At 35.7% G+C, this 21,348-nt stretch overlaps 1 protein-coding gene across 4 annotated transcripts in view; it reads left to right on the top strand.

Annotated features, from left to right (window-relative positions):
- Nucleotides 1–21,348, top strand: part of NFATC3 (nuclear factor of activated T cells 3) — a 134,024-nt gene that overhangs the window by 78,621 nt on the left and 34,055 nt on the right. For 3 of the 4 annotated variants that reach the window (XM_057492831.1, XM_036897546.2, XM_036897545.2), the window contains 5 exons: nucleotides 2,487–2,686; nucleotides 7,812–7,984; nucleotides 10,917–11,057; nucleotides 18,496–18,551; nucleotides 19,602–19,728. In XM_057492831.1, coding sequence (XP_057348814.1) covers nucleotides 2,487–2,686; nucleotides 7,812–7,984; nucleotides 10,917–11,057; nucleotides 18,496–18,551; nucleotides 19,602–19,728 — 697 coding nt within the window. The remainder of the gene's footprint in view (nucleotides 1–2,486; nucleotides 2,687–7,811; nucleotides 7,985–10,916; nucleotides 11,058–18,495; nucleotides 18,552–19,601; nucleotides 19,729–21,348) is intronic. The other variant, XM_057492832.1, reaches the window with a different exon arrangement.

A 21,348-nucleotide genomic window follows, 5' to 3' on the forward strand; every position in this document is an offset into this window, starting at 1 on the left:
AAAAACAGGAAACACATCTTTTACTTTTTCTCTTTTAAAATGTGTCGCTTTGCTTTCAGTGTCTGCTTACTTTGGTCTCTCTCCATGCTTTCAACTTAGTCTTTATATTTATTCTAGTTTATAGTTGTTATCTGCATGATGATGAGTGAGATGGCTGCTGCTCCACCATCAGATTGGACATGGGAGTCTTCCTAAGTACTATTTGTATACTTCTGCAGGCTCTGTGTCCCTTTTCTTATGGTCACAGTTTTTACCTCCAGTCACCTTTTGGTCCTCCCCCTTATCAATCCTGTATAGCCATTTCCCACCCCATACAGTCATCTTAACGTTAGCAGTAGTGAAGGGTACCATGGAAAGCCAAATAACCCAGCTTGTTAAGTCAGTTGAAATTTTAAGTTGGTAACATACAGAATAGGTTTCTTCAGACTCTTTCTACTAAAACAAACTGTCTCTGATTTAACAGCTTGTTCAAGGACATTCCCACATACCCAAGTCTTTAGATCTGGATGGTTAATGTTGCTTGGAGTCCAGAATCAACATTTCTTCTGTGTTCTTCACAGCACTCTAATAGAGGCTTTGTAAAAATTTTTGTTGATCTAGATATTTGTTAAGAAGAAAGAGAAAAACCAAACCCCTTATCCTTTTGTAACATAGTCCAGCCTTTTATTTTTATTTTTTAAAAAACAATTTTTATTTTATTATCAAAATAGTGTTCACTGGATTTCCTGTCAACTCTACTTATTTTTTTAAGTATAGCTGATACACAGTATTGTATTGGTTTCAGGTGTACAACATAGTGATCCAGCAGTTGTATACATTATGAGATGCTCACCATTATAAGTGTAGTTAACAAAGATACTACGGTATTATTGACCATATTCCCTGTGTTGTACTTTTCATCTCCATGACTTGTTTATTTATTTATTTATTATTGTCTGATTAGTTTTTGATTTTTCTATGTGGTTTATTTGTTTGTTTATTAAGGTATCACTGATATACACTCTTTTGAAGGTTTCACGTGAAAAACATTGTGGTTACTACATTAACCCATGTTACCAAGACCTCCCATACTTTATTGAAGTCACTGTCCATCAGTGTAGTAAGATGCCACAGAGTCACTACTTGTCTTCTCTGTGCTACACTGTCTTTCTCGTGACCCTCCCACACCATGTGTACCAATCATAATACCCCTCAATCCCCTTCTCCCTCCCTCCCCATCCCTCCCCTTTGGTACCACTAGTGCCTTCTTGGAGTCTGTGAGTCTGCTGCTGTTTTGTTCCTTCAGTTTTGCTTCGTTGTTATACTCTACAAATGAGGGAAATCATTTGGTACTTGACCATGACTTATTTATTTTATAATTGGAAGTTTGTACCTCTTTATCCCCCTCACCTATTTCATCCATCCCCTTAACCTCCCTTCCCTATGGCAACCACCAGTTAGTTCTCCATGTTTATGAATCTGTTTCTGGTTTGTTTGTTCACCTGTTTTATTTTTTAGATTCCACATATAACTGAAGTCATACAGTATTTGTCTTTGTCTGACTGATTTCACATAGCATAATACCCTGTAGGTCCATCCATGGCAAGATTGTTGCACATGGCAAGACTTCATTCTTCTTTATGACTAATTCTCCAATATACCATATCTTATTATCCATTCATTTATCCATAGGCATTTAGGTTGCCTTTATATCTTGGCTTTTATAAATAATGCTGCAGTAAACATAGGGCGCATATGTCTTTTCAAATTAATGATTTTGTATTTTGGGGGGGTAAGTTTCCCAGAAGTGGAATTACTGTGTCATATGGTAGTTCTGCTTTTAATTTTTCGAGAAACTTCCATACTGTTTTCCGTAGTGGCTGCACCAGTTTACATTCCCACGCGCAATGAATGAGAGATTCCTTTTCTTCACATCCTCACCAACACTTGTTTATTGCTTGTCTTTTTGATACTGGCCATTCTGACTGGATTGAGGTGGTATCTCACTATGGATTTGATTTGCATTTCCTTGATGATTAGTGATTTTAAGAATCTTTTCATGTGTCTTTTGGCCATCTGTGTCTTCTTTGGAAAAATGTCTATTGAGATCTTTGCCAATTTTTTAATCAGGTTATGTGTTTTTTTGGTGTTGAGTTGTATGAATTCTTTATGTATTTTGGATATTAACCTTTTGTGGATATACCATTTGCAAATATCTTCTCCCATTCAGTGGTTTGCCTTTTTGTTTTGTTTATGGTTTCTTTTGCTGTGCAGAAGCTCTTGAATTTGATATAATACCCTTGTTTATTTTCCAGTATTTTATTTTTAAACTATTCCTGAAGTCTGGAAGGGTGTTCACTTCTTAACTTTTTCTATTGTTATCTTTTTTGAAGTAACATTTTGTCAATAATATGTGATACAGGTATAATAAACCCATTTGTTGTAAACTTATTGTAATATGCATGGATAATGAATTGTATTTTTCTGTGTTTGTTCTTCCTAATCAGCTCCTGGGCTATAGTGAAAAGCCGATAAATCTACAGATGTTTATTGGAACGGCAGATGATAGATATTTACGACCTCATGCATTTTATCAGGTGCATCGAATCACTGGGAAAACAGTTGCTACTGCAAGTCAAGAGATAATAATTGCTAGTACAAAAGTTTTGGAAATTCCACTTCTTCCTGAAAACAATATGTCAGCCAGGTATCTTTAAACATACCTCAAAATGGGCAGTTCTTTCTTTTCCTGAAACAACTTTTGGAAAAAACATATATTACTTTTATGGTACAGAAATGAAGGATTCATTGTTCTAAATTAACTGAATAACATTATGTGAATAATTGTAGTACATCTGCTAAGGTTATTAGCATATTTTCAGAAAGAAAATTCAGTTCCACAAAAGTGTACGAACCATGTAGTACCAGCCCAGCATCATGCTAAGTGATGTAGATAAAAGTACGTGGAATTTTCTTCAAATAGCTCACAGTCTGATGAGTAGACAATAAATAAATAGTTGCAGTACAATTAAGATTACCAAGTTTCCTTGAGGAAAACTTTGGCTCTACTCCAGGTGTCCCATCTGACACATTTTCAAATGAAATGAGGTGGCTAGCTTCTGAATGAAAATATGATAGAGTTTTGTTCCAATGGATTAGCTAGGATTATATGTAGTTGCCTGTTATGGAAACCTGAAATGCAGTGGCTTAAACAGTTTTTTTTTTATTCCATAAAAGAATATGCAGGTAGACATTTTAAGGCTAACATAGTATTTCCATAAGTCATTGGGGCCCCAAGGTCCTTCTTTTTTTTCTTCTCTGCTATATTTAGCATGTAGTTTCCATCCTCAAACTTGCTTCATGATCTAAAATGGATGCTGGATTTCTAGCCATCACAATTACAATCCCAGAAAGAATAAGGAAGAAGGGGTGGGAAGAAGGGTAAAAGAGAACTTCCATCTGAGTCAATGCTTTTTAAAGAGCTTATCCCAGAAACCTATACAACACATTCATTGATTATCCTTGTATATAAGGAAGACCTGGGTATATTTTTAACCTGAGTATGTTGCTTCCTTTAACAATATAGGGACTTATTAACTAGAAAAAAGGGAACAAAAGATGTTTATTAGATAATTATTAATCTGCCATAACCAGATATGTGAAGTTTGTTATAGAAATTGCATCAAACTACAATATATACCTTTCTTAAAATGACATTAACATCTGTCCCAGGCTGTTGCAAGAACAGTCCTAAATCATATTTAGGATTTAATCAAAAATCAGATTTCAGTCTCTAGCTCTCTTCTTTTAAATTTACATTTAAATGACTTAGGTAAACTAGAATATGCACCTGAGGCTATAGCAATTTATGACATAATTCTATTATTACAAAATAAAAATTACCTCAGAAAGAAACTTAACCCTGTTATCTACTTATTGTCAGAAAAAAACAAGTAAATATAAATTGAAACAAAACTTTATTTTTGCCCCCTTTGTTCAGATAGACAGTATGCAAGAACCCAACCCAGTAAGTCATTACATAGGGGCCGTGACAGTACTTTCATGGCAAAGACATACAGTTAGCTGATAATCTCTACTCTTAGATTTCTGTATTCAGTGATATAGAGAGAACTTTGGAGTCACAGCTAGTGCTTATTCAGGCAATTGGACAAAACTCTTTCTTAAGGAAAATGTTGACTCTGACTCCAGGCATCCTGTTTGACCTATTTTCAAATAAGGTGAGGAGACCAACCTCTGAATGAGAATGCATATGTATAGACTTCTTTCCTTTTACTCTAGGCTGTTACTTTTTCATCTAGCATCAGAAACATATGAACACATGATTCGTCAGCTATCGAGGGGAATTAAAAACTCAACTTTGAACTTTCCTTCTTTAGATAATTTATAAAATTGATCCCTAGAGGACAGTTTGTGGGCTATGTTTCCGTTCATTCTGTTCACTAGACTTGAACCAAGTTAAATAGAAAATCAATAGAAGCTTATTGTGCTGTTTAACTTTCTTTGCTTGAAGGAAATAGCCATATGAGTACCTCTTCATAATCTGAAAAACCACTGTTAAAGATACTATCTCTGAGTTGCTCATTAACACACACATACACACAGTTCTTTCAAGTTAATTGAAAAAAATTTGGTATTTTCTGATGACATGGTAGATTTTGCTTTACTAGACAAGGAGAGACCTGTAAAAACTTTATCACATTTACTTTTTGCTTTGGCTTCCGGGAAGTTCATAGTCGAGGTCAAATACAGTAATTATCGTAATTTGTAAACCTAGATTTAGGATATATTTATTTCCTGTTCTTTCTATTAAAGAATTTCTTCTATTTCTTCTTGACCTTATTTGTATTTTTGTTGTAAAATGCCTCATCTCTTCTAAAAATAGTGTATAAATCAATAAATTTAAAAAGAATACATGAGTTTCTAAGATTCTCAAGAAATTCAGGAAGCCTCATATTGAATAGTGTGAAAAAATCAGAATAGTAGGATCTAAACATATACCTCCTCCTTTTCGCATCTACTAGCACATAGAACAGAAGTGGTGGTCATCATAATTCATGTCCTTTTCCCAACCAGACATGGCACATACTGCCTGCCTAGATCAGATCAGAGATGACAAAGCTGCAGAAATATCACTGTTACTAGTAACAAGCAGCTAACCCCCTTACTCTATCCCCAGATACATAACCTGAAGCTTCTCTGGACATTCTTTCCACTCTGGACTGTTAGATTGGGTAATAGAATTTTTTTAGGAGCCAAAGCTCAATGCAACACTGTGTGTGTCCAAGAAAGGGTTGAAAAAGGAGCATCTAGGAAATTACCCAAACCTAAGAAACCTCTTCCATGTACCTTAGATAACAATAGCAAGGTAAAACTGAATGAGCCTTTTTTTTACTGGCAACTAATTACTAGGATAAACTACAGTTATTCAGTGTTACATAGTTTCAGATAGTGGTAGATAAAAAATTTGTGAATGATTGATAAGACTTGTTCAAAATGATTTATGTATAAACTAGTTGTAGAGATGTATTAAATTAAATAGCTTTACTGATCTCTGAAAGCACTGAGGTGGGGAAAGATTAGTAGATACTGCTCTTGTTTTGCCTATTATCCCACAGGCTTGGTCATTTCAGTTCTAATTTATCTTGGATATATAAGACCGTTAAGACCAGTATACTAACCCCAAACGCCATAGAGCCACCTTACAAGATACTTTAAATATAGAATGTCAGTATTCATTGCTTTAAGCTACTCATAACTCCTTCCTGTTTTTAAAACTAGGTTTTAAATGGAATATGGATGTGGCAATAATACACCCTGATCCAAAATACAGTTGTAGTTGTAAACAGAATTAAAATTATTTTCATTCCTATATGTGTAGTTTTTGTGTTGGCTTAGCTTTTTTCTTTTTTGCATTTCTTATCCAGTTGTAAAATTGTCATTTCTGATACTCCTGTTACATACTATTAAAAACTTAGCTCTGCTAAAATACCTTCCCTCAAAACTCAATGAAATGGATAATCTCCCTAAAGACTCATGTTGGCATGCTAACATGAATTATTCACTGCTTGATACAGTTTGGTCTAGATACTGCTTTGAGCTAAAATGTAATTTTTCAATATTAGTTTAAATATAATTTATTATCCATAAATTTCAAATACTTATTTTTCAAAAGTAGTTCCTTTTTTAGAAATTTCTTCTTCTGTGTCTTTCTGAAGATGAAAATATTCATCCTTTTGGGATTCTTCCCTGTGCTTTACTAGTTCTTATTTTGATAACCAACTTCTGTAAGATATAGTATCCTTCAAGTGACTTATGCATGTTGGGGACAATGAGCGTTAAGAGTAGGAACTACTGGTAGATAAAGTAAAAGGATGGATAACGAACATTGCCATAAGAGACAGTAAACTTTTTTTTTTTTTTATAATTATTTTTTATTGAAGGGTAGTTGACACACAGTATTACATTAGTTTCAGGTGTACAACACAGTGATTCAACATTTATATACATGATAATTCTAGGTACCAGCTATCACCATACCAAGTTGTTACAATATTTTGACTATATTCCTTATGCTATACATTACATCCCGGTTACTTATTTATTTTACAATTGGAAGTGCGTATATATATATATATATATGTGTGTGTGTGTATGTGTGTGTGTGTGTGTGAGGGCATCTCTCATATTTATTGATCAAATGGTTAACAACTATAAAATTCTGTATAGGGGGGTCAATGCTCAATGCACAATCATTAATCCACCCCAAGCCTAATTTTTGAAGAGACAGTAAACTTTAACTAGAATGTTTGGTGATTAGTTATCTACTTTATTCTTATTAGAAGAATATTTGTGAATAACAAAGATACATTGTAGATACTGTTGTTTCCTACCATGATTGTGTGTTAAGCAGCAATATTTAGTGATAAAATTTGAAGATAATGAAATGTTAGACCTTAAATGCCAAAACTTTAATCTTACACATACATTTTTAAGGAGTGCAAGAGTCGTAGCCTGATGGATTGTTTTTATTAATAAACATCCCTATAAAAGTCTAAATATGCTATTAATGACTTATTTGTAGTACAAGAGAATGCTTTCTAGCCTAGTTACACCTGTAGAATTAAACAGTATTTTTACTTTATGTTTCATTTACCTAGTTCTGTCACACAAATTACCCCCAAAATTTTGTGGCTTAAAGTAATAACTGTTGGTATGTTTTATGATTCTTTGGATTGGCTGAACTCAGCTGATCCTTTCATGTGGTGCTGTCTGGGAACAATCATGCTCTTTAATTGAGCTGGGAGTTCAGTGGCTTGAGAACATCCAAGATGGCTGGAGTGGCTGGAACAGTTGAGGATTGTCTGGGCCTTTTTCTCCAGCTTGTTAGTTGGACTTCTTCAGAGTGGCTATGACTACAAGAGAGGAAAAGTGGATAATATGAGACTGTTTAAGTGCTAGGCTCCTAGCTTAGAGTATTAACTGGTCACATTCTGTTTGTCAAAGCAAGTCTTAAGGAGGCAGTACATAGGTACTCCACCTCTTAATGGGAGAAGTACTGGAATGGGGAGGAATACAGCTATATTTACAGACAATCTCCCACACTTACTATTATATTTTTGTCATGTAAAAATATTTTTAATCCAGAAATTGAAATAGCAGAAAATAGCAACCATATATACCTTTTTTTAAAAATCATATTTTAAATAGTGATAGTTCATTCCTGCTAAATTAACAATTGCTGTTTTAGTGAGTTGTTTAGAACCACTAATTATCAGTAAGCAAATAAAATTTTTATGTTTTTTACTCCCTAGTATTGACTGTGCAGGTATTTTGAAACTCCGCAATTCAGATATAGAACTTCGAAAAGGAGAAACTGATATTGGCAGAAAGAATACTAGAGTACGACTTGTGTTTCGCGTACACATCCCACAGCCCAATGGAAAAGTTCTTTCTCTGCAGACAGCTTCAATACCTGTAGAGTGCTGTAAGTAAACTTGCGATGATGTTATAAAATTTTATTTGTAATAGATCATTTTCGGTTTTGCTTATAATGTAATGTTTGGATCAAAAATGTAAACTGAGGCACAGAATCTGGGTAACTGATGTGATTTTCTCGTATGGAAATAAGTAAGCTACTTGCTTAGGTGGAAGGAGTATTGATCTTAGAGTTAGAAAATGGCTTCTCTTTACAATTTGACCCTAGTTAGCGGTATAACTGTAGACAAATTCTCTCAACCATAGTTTTCTTACCTGTAAATGAGGAAAGTAGGTTTGAGGCCACCTGAGGACCAAATGAAGCTATTATTCTGATTTTAAGTGTCACTTGGTCATCTTTGTTTAATTAAAATATCAGTCTTCATGTTGGAAGATTCCTGTCTCTGAGCCGACACTTCAGCTAAACAAGGACTTACAGGGTTTTGTGGGTTTTTGGTTTTTCCCCATAAATTTATTTACATCATCAGACTGAGAAAAGTGAATTGCTTTTTCCCCTGGTTTACAAAGGCAAGAAATGAGAAAAGGCCCTGGAGTCTGATACCTACTCAAGCCCTGGAGAACTGTAGACCTCTGGTAGGTTAGTTGGCAGGACTAAAATATTGAGACTGCTGTTTAGATCCTTAGGGTTTAGACTTAGAAGTGTTCTAATTGCATATCTTACTCTTGTGTAGGAGGAAACTGAGGCACAAGTTTCTAAACCCTCATCCATTGTTATTTGCTGTTGTCAATAGACTGTTCAGAACACAGGTTTCCTTAGTATTTTTATTACATTATACCATTCTATTTAAATACATGCATTCTTTTTTTCTTAATTGAAGTATAGTTTATATACTATATTATATTGATTTCAGGTGTACAGCATAGAAACACATGCATTCTTAATTTGGGATCACACCTACTGTATTACCTTTCTGTCCCTCCTTTTGCTGTTTGCTGAATTGGAGAAGTACTTTATCATTTCCCAGTTGACTGGGATTCAACTGAGTAAATCCATAATAATAGAATTCACTGTAGAATTAATTTTTGATAGATAATACAGTTACATGGTACAAAATTCAAAAAGGATAAAGGAGTATAGGAAAAGCAAATTTCCAGGTCAACTGGTTCCCCTTTTTAGAATCAACTATCATTGCCAGCATCTTTTATTATCCTGCCAGAGTATTCAGTGCCCATATAAGCATATATGTCTTTATTTTTAGCATAAAGTAGTTTCATAGTTTCAGTTTTTGAGATGAAATTACTCTAAAATGATTTTCTCTTTTTTCTTTTAGTTTACTGAAATAACATGATTATTGTTGAGAATATAAAAAATGCACAGTGGTACAAAGAGTAGTAGTAAAATGTTTTGTAATATCACTACACTTGAGATAGTCACTGTTAACCTTTTTTTGAATTTTCTTTTTCTTTTTTGTTTATATGTATATATAATATATATATATTTTTGTATATAATATTTTTTAGTTGGGCTTACATGATACAGTTTTGTTTTGGTATTTTCACTTATAAGGGGCATTTTCTCATGTTGTTAAATAGTCTTCAAAAATAGTATTTTTAACTCATGCATGATATTATATTATGACTATGCCGTTTGGTGAACACATTTTTGCTGTTACTTTGAGTGTACCTGTAATGGCTAGTTTCCACCATAAATATCTAAAACTTGAGTTAGTCTACTCCCTGGACTAGTCAGTGCTTGGTTTCATGCCCCTTCTCTGTGAGCCATTTGGAACATAAGTAGGGACATAGTATTTTCTGAGATCTAGGTTGGTTCTCTGTTTCCCAGGTGGTAGTTGATCCTAAATCTCAGACCCATCCCCTATGAAAGAGTCTATTTTAACATTCTCTTTGAGGTAATGATTTCAATTCACTTTTGTGGCTTGGTATCAAATAATTGGGAGAGAGGAGCCATAGTGAATGGAGAGTGCTTGCTTTCTAAAGGTATGCAAGTTTAAATTTCTTTAAAATGTTGTTACTGGCCGAACAAAACTCAGCTGACCTTTAAAGCCACCAATTTTCCACCCACGTAGTAAGACTGAAAGTAGATCTGTTTTCCAAATGTGAAGAAGAGAGTGTAATCTATACATTTTTGTTTTAATCTGGAGAGAAACCTAAATTATCTAGGTATTTGGCAAGATGAAACCCTTAGAAAATCTGAGCAAACAAAAGAAGTATAATCTGTAGCTTGAAGCTCAAGCAGTTAAAAAAAAGAAGAAAAGCCAGAAATAGGATCTCCAGAAAATATAGCAGCTTGGAATCAGTCAATATTAGAGGAAAGTGGCACCAAGTCACTGTTTATGAAAGTCGATAATTTAAAAAATGTCTCTTAAGGCAGTAAAGATAAATTATGTTCATATATCCTAGAAAGGAAGAGTGCAATGCACTATCGAAAGACATATAGATCCATTTTTTAAAATTCAGTATTAAAATGTGATGATCTAGATATTATCTTGAAAAAAGGGCTACTTGGTGTGTGTCCTTTAGAAATTTGTCTTTTTATTGTATGCAATATAATTATACATCTTTAGATTTAATTTGCTTTTTATAATTATATCAGATTTATCAATTTTAACAGTTGTAGGGAAGAAGTATATTAACACTTAAGCTAAAAGGAAAAAGTAGATGAGGTTAATGTTTTTGACTCACTATGAAGTTGCAGGCACTAATTTCTCTTTATTAATTGAGTTTGTTATAGTTGTAGTCTAAGAAAATAATTTAAAAATCACATAAATCTAGTCTACTTTATTTCCTAAGTAATGTAGTTATTTTAGTGGATATTGTTACCATTGCCTTGAATTTTAAAAGCCCAGAGTTTGCTTCTCTTTATTTTCATTTTGTAGCTTGATTTGTCATTTATATATGAAAGATTGTAAACTAATATTTTCTTTCTTCTCAACTCTAAAAAACAAAACAAAACAAAACAGCCCAGCGGTCTGCTCAAGAACTTCCTCATATTGAGAAGTATAGTATCAACAGTTGTTCTGTAAATGGAGGTCATGAAATGATTGTGACTGGATCTAATTTTCTTCCAGAATCCAAAATCATTTTTCTTGAAAAAGGACAAGGTAAATAATACAAGATTTGAGTTGATTGACCTCAAACTAATGGACAAAAGGGTGAAGTGAATTATTCAGATGTTTCACTGACATTAATCACAGAATGGCTTTCCTAAAGCTACAAGCATCATTTACACAGATTTTATTTTATTGTAAACCAAACATTTATTATGTTTTCATATAAATGTTAAGTTCTCATTCAAGATGCCTCAAAAGTAGAAGAATCCCCCAGTAGTTCTAATCCTAGGGGTGTGTGTGTGTGTGTGTGTGTGTGTACTGAAGTATATGTACTCAAGTATGTGTATGTGTTTGTGTGTGTGTTATTTATATACTCAAGAGAATTAAAAACATATGTCACACAGAAACATGGACACAAATTATTATGGCAGCATTATTCATAAAAGCCAAAAAATCGAAGCAACCCAAATGTTCATCAGTTGTAAATGGATAAACAAAATGTGGAATATTCACACGGTGGGATATTATTTAGCCATAAAAAAGATTAAAGTACTGATTGATTCTCTAACATGGATGAACCTTGAAAATACTGTGCTAAGTGAAAGAAGCCAGCACAAAATGTCCAGAATCAATAATCCATATAGACTGAAACTATATTAGTGATTGTCAGGGGATGGAAGGAGGTGTCAATGGGGAGTGACTGCTGAAGGGCATGGGGTTTCTAGTATTAGATAGTGATGGTTATACAGCTCTGTTAATATACCAAAGACCTCAAAATTGTATAGTTTAAAAAGGGTGAATTTTCTATATAATTAGGCGAATTGTGTCTTAATTTTTACAAAAGTAGGAGAATCCTGTGTCTAGCAGAGTGTTTGATTTTAGCCTTCCTTGAGCATATTTAAAAATTTTTTCCATCAAATGCTTCCTCTGATAATAAGAATTGTGAAATACCATTCTTATAAGAATAACACAATGAATACTCATACCTACTGCCCAGCTTATGAATTAGGACCTTTACTTTTGAAGGCTTCTTGGTGCTCCTTCCCAAATGAATCCCTCTCCTGAGTCAGTTCTTGCTTTTCTTTCTAGTTTTATTTTGTATGTTTTCCCCTGTTTTTGGACTTTATATAATGCATGTATTCTTCAGAAAATTGCTTTTCTCAGAGGTCAGCGTTAATGTTTAAAAATTGATCCATGTAACAAGATCTTTCACTTTTGCTACTACATAGTTCACTGTATGAATGTGCTAAAATTTATTATCCATTCTCTGGGTGATTGGGCAGTGTCCAGTTTTTGACAGTGCCAAACAACAGCTAACAGTGCTGCTATGAACATTCTACTTAACACCTTGTGGACATAGATAAGAATGTCATAACTCTTAAAAGTTTTGTTAATCCAGTAGGTGTAAAATGGTACCTTGAACTTTGGGTTTGAATTTCCCTTATGCCTACTGAGGTTGTTATGGGCCATTCATGTTTCCTTTTTTGTGAATACTTGTACATGTCTCTGCCTATTTTTTTCCATTGAGTCAATTTTCATATTCTTACCATCTTACAGGATTCTTTTTATATTCTGGATATCAACGCAAACTGGGGAAGTGCCCCATTTTTTTTCCACTCCAAAAGTGTCTGTGTCTTGTAGCTTCTTCACCTTCCTTTGAACATGTGGCAGAGCTCACCTCTGAAACCTTTGGCTGGGGCTGTCTTTGTGGGGAACTATTAATTTCTGAATAGAAGAACACATTTCTCTTGTTTTCTCCTTTTCTCTCACAATAAATACTACCACATTCACAACACTCCTGACACCCAGATATGTCAGTATCCCATATATTAAGCAATTTGTAGACACCAGTAGGTGTCCCCAAGTCAATTTAATTCAGTTCTGACACTAACTGGAATAGCACAAACTCTACAAGTTAAGGGCTTGGTCTCATAAGACTGTCCCCTACTTCAAATGCCAGTTGAAAGTAATAGGTCCCCAAGTTACCCACAACTTGGCTACAAATCAGAGGTTCCTTCTTGGATTTGATCATTTGGTAGTATAGTTCATAGAACTCAGGGAAACACTTACTTACATTTACCAATTTATTAAAAAATGAAGGATATCAAAAAGGATACAGATGAGCATCCAGATGGAAGATATACATGGAGTAAGGTATGTGGGAAGGGTCATGGAACTTCTGTGCCCTCTCAGGCATGTCATCCTCCCAGCACCTCCATGTGTTCAGCTGCCCAGAAACTCCCCAAATTCCATAGTATTGTAATTTTTTTTTATTAAGGTATCATTGATATGCAGTCTTATGCTCAAGTTTCACATGAGCAACATTGTGGTTACTACATTCCACCCTATTATCAAGTCCCCACCACAAGCCCCATTACAGTCACTGTCCATCAGCATAGTAAGATGCTATAGAGTCACTACTTGTCTTCTCTGTACTATACTGCCTTCCCTGTGCTCCCCCCCATATTATGTGTGCTAATCATACTAAATCCCCTTATCCCTCCCTTCCCCCCCACCCTCCCCAACCCCTTTCCCTTTGGTAACTGCTAGTACGTTCTTGGGTTCTGTGAGTCTGCTGCTGTTTTGTTCCTTCAGTTTTTGCTTTGTTGTTACACTCCACAGATGAGTGAAATCATTTGGTACTTGTCTTTCCCTGCCTGGCTTATTTCACTGGGCATAATATCCTCTAGCTCCATCCATAGTATTGTACTTTTTATGGCGGCTTCATTACATAGGCATGACTGACTATTCCATTTCCTGCCCTCCCCTCTCTGGAGTATGGGCATGGGGCTGAAAGTTCCAAGCTTCAAGTATGGATTGGTCTTTCTAGTGACAAGCCTCCATTCAGGAGCCCACATAGAGTCATCTCCCTAGAACAAAAGGCACTCTTACCACCTAGGAAATTCCAAGGGATTTAGGACCTCCATGTCAGGAACCAGGGTCAGAGACCAAATACAAGAATGAAAGATGCTCCTAGCGCTCTTAACACTTACAAGGGAATTACAAAAGTTTTAGGAGCTCTGTACCAGGAACTGGAGGTGGGGACCAACATATATTTTTGTCTATTATTTCACACCAGGATTTTATTTATTTCACCTAAATAAGTTTTCAAATTTATTGTTATTAATCTGGTCATAATATTCCCTTTCTGCATGTGAAATTATACCCCCTATAAAATTTTATTCTATTTATTTGTACCTTCTCTGTTCTTTTAATAAGTTTTTCCAGAGTACTTGGCTTTATTGATCCTTTCAATTGTGTCTTTGTTTTCTGTTTCTTTAATTTCTATATTTTTCCTTCCTCAGTTTTTTTGACTTAATGTTCTTTTTCTTAAGTGCTTATCTCATTCATTTTTCATCCTTTCACCTTTCTTAAACTTAAGTATTTAAAGCTATGCATTGCCCCCATCACCTGTCTCTTATAATTTCAGTATCTCTTTCTCCACTGAATCTTTTTTCTTGGAATTTGAATATGTTCAAATCTTTTCATTCTAAACACTCACTTTCCCTTGACTCTGTCATCCTCATAAGCTATCATTTCATTTCTCTTTCCCTTATTCAACCTCTCAAAAAAACAATGTCATCTACCTTCATTGCCTTCCCTACTTCTTACAATTTGATCTTTCGTCTTTTTGCTACATTGAAATCATAGCCTCCTAAAAATGCATTTGACAGCTATCCACTGTTTCTTGAAACCCTTTTCTTTGTTGGCTTTTGTGTAATTGTGCCTATCTGGTTCTCAGCACATCTTTATGTATTCCCACTCATCTTTTTTTTATCAGTCTTTCTGGCCCAGTGTTTCCCAAGGCTCTATATTCAACTTTCTTGTCATTATATTCCTTTATTCTGGGAAATTTCATCAGCTACCAAATCTCTATCTATATAGCCACATTCTTTCTCCTAAACTTCTAACGTTCGCTTTAAAGTATCCACCGAATATTACTGCATAAATGTTCCACTGATACTTAAAATGTGAAAACATGTCAGACTTCTCAAACCAGCACATCTTACTGGGATCCCCAACAAATGATTAATGTCAGGGCCTACTTCTTGGACTGGAAACCATGTTTCTATGAGTCTGTGGTCTTCTCCCTTAAATTCACTTCCTTCCACCCCCTCCCCTTCAACCCTGATCAATAATAATTGCTTGTCTTCAAGAAAACATCAGTTCCATTTGACAGTTTATTAATTCATCAATTATTTATGAAGCAAATGCTATGTGATAGACACTAGTCTAGGCATTGGGTTTATAATGGTGAATAAAATGTTCAGGTTGCCTGCTTTTTTTTTTCTTAATGTAGTTTTTTTTTTTTTTAATCTGCAATTATATGAGCAACATTATGGTTACTAGACTCCCCCCATTATCAAGTTGCTTTTTTTTTTTAACAAGCAAACAGTAGTAATCAAGCAAAGTACACACTCAGGGAGGGAGTGTGGACCTGCTCCAGGGGTGAGCAGCGTGATGGGGGGGTTTGGTTGGGTGGTCATAGGGCTAGAGTTTAAGCAGACGTGGAATATTCATCGGGTTAGGTGGGGTTCTTCACCCTAGGGCAGGAGGATTTTTTTTTTCACCCTAGGGAAAGGATTTCTGGGACCCTAGGGTGGTGCCCTCTTTTTGTCCTTAGATGGTCTTTCTTGGAAGTGTCATAGTGCCAAGGGGTGTGATTTTTCTTACGCTAACAAGCATATAATGTACTTTGAAGTGAGGTCAGGGTCAACTTTTCCATGTTGGAACTAGTCAGTTTTGGCAGGTCTGGTATCTATACCCTTCCTCCCCACATCCCAAGAGAACAGTTTACATAGTTCATTTGGAGTATAAACAAGCATCTAACTGAATGTAAACACTGGCCAAAGTCCCCAATCCCCTCCTTACTTATTGTCTGGCTATCCACCTACTATAACATTTCCCCCCTCAGGGAATGTGGACCCTTGAAATCTTTCAAGGGAAAATGGGTATTAGTCATACTTCTGTGGCTGCTTTCTGCTGAGGAGGGATGTTGACCCTGTCTATGGGTCCATCAGTTCCTTGCTGTCAGGGAGAGGAGGGGTCATGGAGTTGTCTCAGCAGTGGCAGAGATGGACAAGGGCACATAAAAGGAGGATGCAGCTAGGCTGCGGGATTGCTCAGGTTGCCTTCTTTGATAGACCTTATACTCTAGCGGGGGAGCAGACCATGAACATAGAAATAAATAAATGAACAAGATAATTCCAGATAAAAGTGCTTATGAAGAGGGTAAAGTGATAATGATTGAACAGTAAACTATTTTTATTAAATGGTCAAGGAATGTCTTTCTGCAGAGGTTATATTTTATGAGAAATAAGAAGTATAAGGAAGAAATAGCATCTCAAAACTACCCTTTTCCACTGTAAAAATTAATTTGTGTCTGAATATAATAAGTGTGTATGTATAGAGCAGTTTCATGATAGAATTCATTTTATTTCACACAGAGCTTGACTTTCTTTTTTTTAATTAAGGTATGATTGATATACACTCTTATGAAGGTTTCACATAAAAAAACAATGTGGTTACCATATTTACCCATATTGTCAAGTCCCCACCCGTACCCAAATGCAGTCACTGTCCATCAGTGTAGTAAGATCACAGAGCTTGACTTTTAAGAGCTTTGATTGAAATTAAATCATGTTAAATGGTGGCAGTTACTCGTTTTAGATGAGATTGCAGTTGTGAACATGAAACTCCCATTCTGAAAGCACCTTCAGTGGTCCCTTCAGTTTTCAGGCTCCTGTTGACTTGTCTTTCCAGCCTCATTTCTTACTGCTCCCTGCCTCATTCTTTGCCCTCCCCCTCGACAGCTTCTTAGGGTTCCCCACATCATGTAGTTTCTTGCCATCCTGCCTTTGCTCATGCTGTCTCTCCTGTCTAGACTACCCATCCCCCCACATCATCTGAGTTCTACCTTGTCTTTAAGTGTCAGTTCCAGAGCTCCTTAGGAAGACTTTTTGTCTCATACTTCCACCTGCAGACTAGGTTAAGGAACGTGACCTCTGTGCTCTTGGTACATCGAAAGTGTACCTCTATTAGTTATTAGTTACCACCACATTTCATAATAATGAGCTGTTTGTATTTGCCTTTAATGCACAGACTGAGGGCAGGAAATCCTATCTCCATTATCTCAGTAATCCAAAGTGCGTAGCACAAAGGACCCAGCAAATGATTATTGAACTGAGTTACAATTCTAGGCATAGTGTTTATCTGTAGTGTCTCTTATGCACAAGGGTAGCCATTACTCTAGATATTGGGCTGGAAAATGGTAGTCAAAATCTGGAAGGCATTTGATTAAGTCTCTCCTAATACCTTCACAAACCAGATGAAGAAGTCATGCTAGCTACAAAGATATTTGTATGGGTTAGCCACTGGATGAATGTCTGTGACATAAAAAGAATGCTTTAGCATAACTGCACATCAGACTGAATTAAAGCTTTAGTAGCAGATGGGGCTCTCCCCAGGTGAACAAATCATTTGGGATGAAAAGACAGAAAATGTGCTGGTCAGATTTTCAGGTGACACAAGTCTGGGAAGCCTAGCAAATATTTTAGAAGACTGTAAGTTTCTAAAAAGATCTTGATAAGCCAAGTGATCCAAGAAAATGAAGTGAGAAATTAATATAACAAGGGTTGGCATGGGGGTAACGCAGCTGCATAAGTGCACAGCGTGCTTGAGCCTAGTAGTAGGAAATGTAACAGGTTGAGGGATGCTTGCTAGCCCTAAGTTTAAGAGTCAGCATGATGCGGCTGCCCCAGAAAATTTTTAGTAACAGAGACACAGCATCTCATGTCACATAAGGTGGCAAGAGCCTCAGTCACTCTCTACCATGCTGGTTCCTTTCTCACCTGGGCTATTTAGTCCTGGGCATAGTGCATTTGGAGGGAGATGGTTACACTAGAGGAGTGTTCAAAGAAGAGTGACCAAGAAGCCTAAAATACTGTGTAAGGGATTGATGCAGAATGGGGATGCTAGTCAGCAGAAGAGGAGACACAGGCAAAGAAAGACAGGTGCTTTTAAACATCTGAAATACTGTCTCTAAGAGAAGCACTCAAGGTGTTTTTGAGTGGCTACAAGGAGTAGTATTTAGACCAGTGAGTGGTTAGATACTCTAAGGAGACCAATTTCATCTATCACGAAGAGCTTCCCAGAAGCAACTGTTGTCCAAAGAATGAAATGGGTTACTTGGTGACAGTGACTTTCTCATTAAAATGTATAAGCAAAAATTGGCTCCCACTTGGTGGAGGTGCTCTCAGAGGATTTTCAAACATCACTTGGTAAACTCTGTGGGGCCTGCTAACTTGGGCAGCCCAAGATCTTTCTCCCTGTTTTTTTCCCCATAGGTACACATTTAAAATTTTTCACAATGCAAGTCAGTAAGAAAAGATTCCTTTTGCCAATGAATTTGTGAAACTAAATACATTAAATCTGTTTATATGCTTTCTGACTTGAATTACTTTTAACTGGAAATTATTTCTCTCAACAGATGGACGACCTCATTGGGAGGTAGAAGGGAAAATAATCAGGGAAAAATGTCAAGGGGTAAGAAATTTACCTTATTTCTTTGGAAATATTTAAAAAGCTTAATGAGAAATTGGATAATGGTACTTTATGGCATAGGTGAGTCTCTTACCTGTGAGTAATAGAAAAGTAAATAAGAATTTTTGGAAGTTTGGACATGAGGCAGATACTTTCCTGATATTAAAGTTTAGGAAAGATAAACAATTGGTGTTGTTCTTCCCCTTTTTTGTTTAGGAAACGACAATTAGAAATGGAAGATTATGAGAAGCTTCCTACTGAAATTATTGATTTGCTTTTACTTATCTGAACTCAGTGAAGAAATCAGAGAAATTCAGTAAAGAACACATACATTGGACAGAAAAGAGGAGGAGGACAGGAGGCCTCAGGGATTTGTGTATTTGACACACTATTTCTAACTCCTTAGTGTTAAGTCTTCCAGGATTCAACCCAGGTTGAAAGTTGTGGTCCCTTCATCCTGGTTGGAATGGAGACAGTCTTCTCTAGGGTAGAGAATAACACTTCCCCTGGTGCTCTCCAGCGACCTGAAGAAATTGGGTTAAGGATTGAAATTAGTTTGGGGCTAAAGGTTTTCACTCTGCTTATGTAAAATTATTGTTTATATGGATACAGATTTTGTGTATTGCCAATTTAGAATATTTTGAATGTAAGATTTAAGAAATCTAAACTATGACACAACTTGGGAAATACTAAACTTGATTAAACAACCAGAACAGACTTCCAGTTAAGATACAGTATCGTGTAATATTCACTAGAGCAAAGTATCTTACTATATAGTAGATAAGACAGTTTTTATTTCTGCTACAACTAGAAACCCAGTTGGGTGAGTAAAAAGCAATTTCTCTTTTAATGGTTTACTTTAAGGAAGTTATCTCTGTTAAGACTGAAGTATCCATAGAGTAAATATCCAGATAACTTACATGACCAGTTGATGTGCATAATGATCTATGGTGGCAGAGCCTGGGTAAAGACTTATGAGTTGTGCTGAGTTTAGCAGGTGCATTTCATTTTTAGTTCTGAATGTAACACAATCTTGCTTTCCATTCTCCTTAGGCTCACATTGTTCTTGAAGTTCCTCCATATCATAACCCAGCAGTTACAGCTGCAGTGCAGGTGCACTTTTATCTTTGCAATGGCAAGAGGAAAAAAAGCCAGTCTCAACGTTTTACTTACACACCAGGTACAAGGCGTCGTGATGGTTTACTTTCATAATGAATACAAAGTTATTCAATGAATCCTATATTAGAGTGTTTAGGGAAGAGTGCTCATAATTAATAAAAATCCCAACGTGCCTAATCTGTAAAGTTTAAGTCGACTTTAAATATTAGATGTGATATCAGTTGTTATTTTGTAATCATTTACTAGGAAATAAGAAGATTGACTGTAGATTTGAAGTCTGTTTTTCAGGAGCTACCAAAAAATCACCAACGCTACAGGAAGGGCAGGTGTTTGTGAATATAGGTGAACTCCCCTCATGCCCTTAGCACTGCAAGAAGACAGTGTGCCTGTTTTATAATGTCTTCATCTCAACCATTCCCAATCAGATGAAAAATGTCATTAGATTTTCATTTGGCAAGTAACCACTGTAGCATGCTATGGGCTATGGAGGATGTAAAAGTGATGCTGGAGTTTCTAGCTTTATATGTACACCCGAACAAAGGAGGCTTCCAGACCTATGTCTGCAGCAGTTGAAGTGCTGCTTTCCAGTTCTTGATTGTGACACATAAATATTATATGCAGTAATTTATGCTTATGTTTATATTCTTAGGGAACAGATATTTATGAGAACTTCTTTGTGCTAGGCTTTGTATTAGTCACCAGAGCAGAAGTTAATAAAAAATCATATTGAACCTTAGTCTCCAATACTTACTCTTGTAAGAACTTTTAAAAGGTTTATAGTAAATGAAAAGAACAAACACTAGAATTTGAGAGGGTACTGGTTATTAATGGTCATTCATTTGTCATTCAGTTTATTTAAAACCTGGCTATATTTCATTTATAGTGTCTAAAGGCCACTAATATTTCAGATCATTTTCAAACAGACTACAAATCTTTTGAAAACTTGAAGATTTGGGGTAGCTGTTTGATTCCTTCATTAACTTCAATAAGTATTTGAGGGCACTATGTGGGTCCCTTCTCTCATGGAATTTATAATCTAGTGTCTAGGGACAAGCAAGCTAATAAATCATTATTACTAACAAACTTGTGATTAGGAAGTAAGATAGGACTCTGAAGAAAAGAGACAATGTTGTGGGTGAAAATAACAGAGGGACCCTTGCCTAGGCTAACTGGTTGAGAGAAAGCTTCCATGAAGAAGTGATACTTGAGTTGATAACTGGAAAATAATGGTAATAGTTTATAATTACGTAACATTTACTATTTTCTTCGTACTGTTTTAAACTCTTTCTATATTTACTCATTTAATCCTTGTAATAGACCTGTAATAGGCTCTTACCTTGTTTTACAGATGAGGGAACTAAGTAGCTAAGTTATGTGCCCAAGGTCTCATGGCATTTAAGTCTTGGAGCCAAATGCCATGCATAGGCAGTCTGGTTCTAGAGTCTGGACCATGCCAGAGTACTGTTATGTTAGAGTACGTCTCAGATTTGTTTATTTAGCAAACATATGGAACATGTGGTGTGTGCCAGGTACTATTCTAAACAGTTTAGAAGGTAGGTACTATTGCCCTTACCATTTTACAAAAGAGCAAACTGAAGTCACACAGCTAGTAAGTGACACAGGTGAGATTTGAATCCAGGCAGTCTGTCTATAGAATATATACTGTTAATTACCATGTTAG

The sequence above is a fragment of the Manis pentadactyla genome, chromosome 15 (assembly GCF_030020395.1).
Source record: "Manis pentadactyla isolate mManPen7 chromosome 15, mManPen7.hap1, whole genome shotgun sequence".
In the NCBI taxonomy this organism is placed as follows: domain Eukaryota; kingdom Metazoa; phylum Chordata; class Mammalia; order Pholidota; family Manidae; genus Manis; species Manis pentadactyla.